This window comes from Microtus ochrogaster, chromosome 15 (genome assembly GCF_000317375.1).
Source record: "Microtus ochrogaster isolate Prairie Vole_2 chromosome 15, MicOch1.0, whole genome shotgun sequence".
Lineage (NCBI taxonomy): Eukaryota > Metazoa > Chordata > Mammalia > Rodentia > Cricetidae > Microtus > Microtus ochrogaster.
This window is the reverse complement of record NC_022017.1, coordinates 43165894-43172327: the sequence shown is the minus strand read 5'-3', so window position 1 is coordinate 43172327 and position 6434 is coordinate 43165894. Positions and strand designations below refer to the sequence as shown.

General features: G+C 43.3%; 1 protein-coding gene across 1 annotated transcript in view; it reads left to right on the top strand.

The window, feature by feature from the left end:
- Fer1l6 (fer-1 like family member 6) overlaps positions 1-6434 on the top strand; it is a 112806-nt gene that overhangs the window by 8403 nt on the left and 97969 nt on the right. Inside the window, exon 5 of the mRNA XM_005354617.2 lies at positions 3595-3657. Within this exon, the coding sequence (XP_005354674.1) occupies positions 3595-3657 (63 nt within the window). The remainder of the gene's footprint in view (positions 1-3594; positions 3658-6434) is intronic.

Here is a 6434-nt window from a genome sequence, read left to right as displayed (position 1 = left end):
TTATTATTATGAGCTTATTACAGTTCTTCATAAGCCTTGAGATTACATCCAGTGAATCTCGAATGCCGGTTAGAGAGACAGCACAGGAACAACACTGACAATTGAATTACTGAATCTGAAATAAGTATACTTTGTTGGAAAGCAAAACACTTGTGTTTTTCTAAGATGTATAGAAATTTTAAAAGAAGACCCCCAAAGAGAGAAGTTTCTAAATAGTCTCTTTGTAATAAAATATTATTTGGTAAAAATATGACAGATTATACAATAATATAGGGTAGAAAACCTCATTTCCCTCTACCTTTTGAATCCTAATGACCTAGATTTCATCTGTGGGAAGATCCATTTTCACGATACTCCAGAATCTTCCAGAGAGTTCCCAAACACACACAGGAATACAAATCAAAGCCCCAATGGCAGCACTCAGTACCACTGTCCTAGGCCTTGTTCTTATTACAAAACAACGGGCTTTGGGGTATCACACAGGTCAAGCTCACTTCTGACTGGGGAATTTTCCATTGCTTTTATATGCCGTAATTTACTGACTGTTTAGTCTCTCATCTATGGATACTAAAACTTTGAGCCTTTGGCTAGTACTTACAATGTATTTATATGGTCTAACTGATGACATTTAAACTTGAATCTCACCAAATTGCCTGACAACATGAATTACCAAAAGAAGTGTTGTGGAGACATTACCACCCTAGCGGTAATCTACAAGGAAGGCAGGGACAGCGTGGATAATGACATTAACTGAAAAGCCTCCAAATCGCATGGGAGCTGCTAATTCCTTTCCTCGTCGTCATTATTGTCCCCGAGCCTTCCAGATGTCTCTCATCCCCACTCTCCCCTCATCTCTTTGGCACAGATGTGATATTAGAGAACATGTATGCAAATTCTCTAAAACTGCAAAGCCCCATTTACTTGTCAAAGGTTATAATTATGCCTGCAAGTCTTGGCTCTAAATGATATTAAATTGAGCCCAAGGGTAGCAAGTAAGAAACCAAGAAAAAGAACAGAAGGCAAGCCAAGGACATTTGTCACAACTCTTTACCTCTAAGGCAGAGGCCATCAGGGGTTGAAGGAGGAACTGGGGTTGTGAATATTTGCTAGTTAGAAAAGCAGGTGCAGACGTAGAAGTCTGTAAGGCATTAGAGAGCGTAACAATGTAACTGAGCCAAAGGCAACAAATATTAGAACGGATTTATCCGCCCAAAGGATTCCCTCAGAGAGCCATTCTGATCAGACTGAAGAATTTCACTACAGTGACATTTCCATGTAAATTTGAGTTACAAACATTTTTTAAAAAAAAAAAATAGCAAAATAAGTACTAAGTATAGTGTGTGTGGATATTATATATGAAAAATTTCTATAAAGATTATACCTGTTTTCTTATTAAAGAACATATAATCAAGATCATCCTTAAATTTATTTATTTATCTATCTATTTATTTATTTATTTATTTTAGCATTAGGGCTCAAACCATATGTGAGGTGAGAATTCTTTTATTTATTTAAAAAGAAAACAATCTTTTTTCATTATACATACCAATCCAAGTTCCCACTCCCTCCCCTCCTCCCAATCCCTCCACCTATCCTCCCACCCCACCCCCACCCACTCCTCAGAGAGGGTAAAGCACATTGCTTTGGGGAAGGTCCAAGGCCCTCCCTCCTACTATAGCTAGGATGAGCAAGGTATCCATCCAAAGAGAATAGGTTCCCAAAAAGCCAGTACAAGCAGTAAGGATAAGTCCTGGTGCCACTGCCCCTCAATTTGCCCCAGCCATGCAACTGTCAACCACACTCAGAGAGACCACTTTGGTCCTATGTTTGTTCCTTTCCAGTCTGGCTGAAGTTGGTGAGCTCCCATTAGCTCAGGTAGACTGTTTTAGTGGGTGTTCCCATCATGGTCTTGACCTCTTTGCTCATATTCTCATTCCTTCCACTCTTCAACTGGACTTTGGGAGCTCAGTCGCGAGGCAAGAATTTATGGTGGGGCCACACCTCAGCCCCAGCGACTACCATTTTGAAGATCTCCTAGTACAGCAATGGCAGTTTATTTTGTTTTTCTATTTTACTCCAGGAAAGAAAGGCGTTGTCAATTTTTTTCTTCTCCCTGGTATGTTCATCCATAATTTATCATTCTTTTGTATCTCTTTTATATCTTTGCCTCAAAGCAAAGTCAAGAACCTAGGACACAACAGTGTCCCAATCCTTCCTAGCCTACCCCATTGTTCCTCTTCCATACAATAACCTCACGTAGACACCTCCCCAGTCTTCTGTACCTTTAAATTCTACAACCTCATTTGAGAGGGACGTGACTCAGCCTCTACAAAACTTCCACTCTCTAGTCTATAGAAGATTCTTGTTCTTTAGGAGAATCAAATCGAGGCTCCAGAGCCAGAAATAACTAGGATTATGAATCTGGTCATCAGCCTTCCCATATGCAAATGTGGATATCCATACAGATAATTCTTACATCTGTGTGCAAGCATGTGCACACATGTGTGCATATTTCATGGTATGAATATGGAGGTCAGAGGATAGCTTATAGGATCAGTTCTCGTCTTCCACCTTGAGGACTCTAGAGAAATACCTTTACCACATGTTGCCACCCCCAGGGTAATTCTTTAACTCTGGAATTTAAGTATGGGAAAAAAATCAGTTTTCATTCCTCCCATGGTTAGTCTTGGTAATTTTATAAGAATGTTAGAAACAGGAAAAACCTGAGAAATGTTTTAAATGTGTTCACTCAAAATCAAAACTACTCCATGATACCGTTTTCACTTATAAGAAACCAAAAAGGTAAAGAGCTAACAATATTAGGGGTTGGGAAAGCCACAGCAAAAGCCAGATGTAAAATGCCTTGTGTAGAGGTTTCAATGAGAATGTCCCCATAGGCTTAGATATTTGACAGTTGGTCCTCAGTTGATGTACACACACACACACACACACACACACACACACACACTGGAGACAGGTTTTGGGATGAACATCCTGGTGCCACTTCCAGTTTTGTCCTTCTGCCTGGTGTTTGTGGTTGGCTTTCAGCTTTCTGCCCCAGCGCCTAGCCTCCCCACAATGACAGATTCTCTTCTCCCGGAAACTGTAAGCCAAAATAGACTCCTTTTTCATGCCTCGCTCATGGTATTTTACCATAAAATCAGAGAAGCCACTCATAGACATAAGTAGAATTTTTGGATCATGGATTATGTGTATGTAAAATTTTAATAGTATTATTAGTCTCCCAGGAAGGAACTTTGAATACTATCAAAACTTTACCTGCATACAATCCATGATCCAAAAATTCTACCTATATGTAATTTAGAGGAATCATTATAGTTATCCTATGCAAGAATACAGTTGGTGGCATTTTGAATATAATATATAGAGTAATAAATAAAACAATGCAAACAACCTAAATGATCTTCAGTAGAGGACAAGCCAATCAAACGATGAGCTGCTGGTGCCAATAAGGTCTAAGCAGCAGCAGCAGCAGGTTTGGGTTAGAAAGATGCAGATCTAACCCACTCCAGCAACAAGCTTCTTAGATGTAAACTGGGGGTTGATGACCAAGCTGAACCTCATGTTTTACAGTACTTTGTGTTTGACTTCATTGGACCCCAAGTGCATCTTTTCGACAAGATCATCAAAATCTCAGTAAGTAGACCATTGCGGGTGGTAGTACTGGGGAAGGTAGGGGGGACTGTGGGCACAGGGAACTTTCTGGGACAGCTCAGCTTGGTTCCGGATACCTGGGTTCAGGAGGATAAATATGGGCCAGTGACTGCAGAAGTAGCAGGCGAAAGCTCTATATTCCCACCTTTGCTTCTTGGAAGCCAGCAATAAACGACAGTGAACTTCTGCTAATTGGATATGGGATACGAAACATATGTTACAATTGACACCTTCATTGACTTCCGTTTTTCAGTTATTTTTTTTTAATCATGCTAATGTGATGCTTTTCTATCTGGATGAGATCTACACTAATTAACCACAACCATCTCTTCTCCTAGTTAGCGGTAACTAGAGAAACAGGAATAGAAACTGGGGAAGGACGGCATAGGTTCATCTCATCACTGATAACGCCTAATGAGCAGAGGAATCAACTGGAGTATTCTGGAATCCTTCAAAGTTACCAATGAGGGTGGACCTCGGGATCTTTGCAGGGGGAGTTGGCTGCTGCGCAGACCTTCCTCGGCCTCTCCAGGGAGAGGAAGTTTATCCGCAAATGCAGACCGCAGAGTAGAAAGAGTGAACTCCCCTGGCTTACCCGGTATATGGACAGTAGGGATGGGAAGAGGAAGTATAAATGCTGAAGTCATCTTGTGCCAAACGAGAGCGGAAATGGCCGACTGGGCCCATTACCAACTGCACAGCCGTCAGCAAAGTGACAGAGGACAGTGGGTGGCAGGTGATCACGTCTATCACTATCTCAGAAAGTGGCCACATCTTCCACAGAGAGGGGTGTGAGGCTGGGTGTGTCCGAGAGTGGTGGGGTGAGAGTCCAAATCCTTCTCAAAGAACAGAACTCGTATTTTATATGTAAAAGTGCGTGGAGAATGAGGGGAATGTTTCCCTCAACAGTCAAACCAACTCTGATGGGAATCGTGAGGCTGACATTTGTCTTGGAAGTCTCCTTCCTGTTCTTCTCTTCCTGGCCTGTCTTTTTGTCACTTGCTCACACACTAGATCAATGCCTATGGGAGATGGCCTTAACTGCAGCTGGACGTCAACAACGTCCCCTCGTCAGGCATGGTTTCTGGCCGTGTGACACTCTACTACTGCCCAGGAGCGCTTGAAGAACACGACTCCCGAGGGATGGAAAGTTGCCGGGCGAACGTTCTTAGCGTTTGAGTTTTGAGTGTGATGATAAGGATGCAGAGGATATTTTGGGAGCTGGGATGGCTCCCAGCACATGGTGCCATCACTGTAGCTGTCACCTGATGACACTGGCCCTGTCGCAGCTCCTAGGGGACTTGCTAGGTTACGGATGAAGTTCATCACCAGGCCTCTAAGCCCCATCATAGGCAAGAGTCAGGACTGTATGAGGGAGGGACACACATTTTTAGACATAGGATCGAAGCTGATTTGCCTGCCTCATCTCTTCTTTGGGAGAAGACAGTCGTGTGGTTCTTAAATGACTCGTAGGGAGACATCAAAGATGTTAATGGAAAACCCTCCCTCTCATGTTCAGTGCGGTTTTCTTGCTGGTTCATTAACTGGAAGCCAGTGTGCCCAGAATGAATTCAGTGCTAAAGAGAGATGACCCGTAATCATGTGTTCTTAGCACTTTGACAGCTATGAGTCCTTGTATCAACCACCGCCCACTGCAAAAACACTATCTGACCAGGGCAGAGGGCAGCACAGATTTATATGTACAAACCTAAGTATTTAGAAGGCAGTTTGACAGCATGGTGGCTTAGCAAAACAGCAGCAGTAGGTTCTGCTCTAGGGCCTGCCACTTCCCCATCCACGGACTTTTGACCAGGTTTATATTATTAGGCATAAATACTCTCCGGGGGAGCAGTCCTCAAATTCAATCAGAAAATGTTGGCTACTCCCATGACAGTCGTGAAACTGCTGTGTAGGTAAGAGCCAGCCAGTCACATTCCAGTGTGAATGGGAGAAGGACTCAGGAGGCTCCGCCTCCAGCTGAGGAACTGTGGGCGGTCCAAGGCTTCTGGAGGAGACAGTGTCATTATTCTTTGCGAGTATGGCCACTGATAGGTGGCGTGTGTTCTAGTGGATGACCCCAAACCCAAGCATATATGGGCAGCATTCATTGGACTCAGTGGGATATAAAAAAGGGCAACACAAAATAAATTTGGGAGGCAGACATGCTAGAGGGTTCCAGAAAGAGATGGTCAGAGGAGGATGAAGGTGGATATGAACAAAATCATTGTATGTTTGCATGAAATTCTCATAATGATAAATTAATGATGTTATTAAAAATGGGTGGGGTAGGGGTGACTATAATTAGATGCTCTTGGGACAGCCAGGGTGTAATACTAGGCCTGGTGGTACCATAGACTATTTTCCTTAACAATTGCCCAGGGAACCCAGGACCTCAGCATGCTGTGCATGGCGCATCTCCAGGAACCTAGTAATCTCACAGCCAACTTCTGTAGGCTTGGCTGGCCCTCAGCCAGTAGGCATAGGCCTTAAAGAGGTCTCCTGTGTGACTGGAAAAACCACGTGAGGGTCTTGCATTCTGTTTTTCACAGAGACATTTTCACCGTGGAACTTGAACCAGGCCTCGGGGAGTCATGTGAGCCACAGAAAATGAGGCAGGGAACAGCTTTCTGTGTGCAGTCTTAAATAGCAACTCTGCTGAAGCCAAGCTGTCCTTGCTTCCCCTCTGTTGACACTGGAAAATCCCAGCCAGAGAGAGAGAGAGAGAGAGAGAGAGAGAGAGAGAGAGAGAGAGAGAGAGA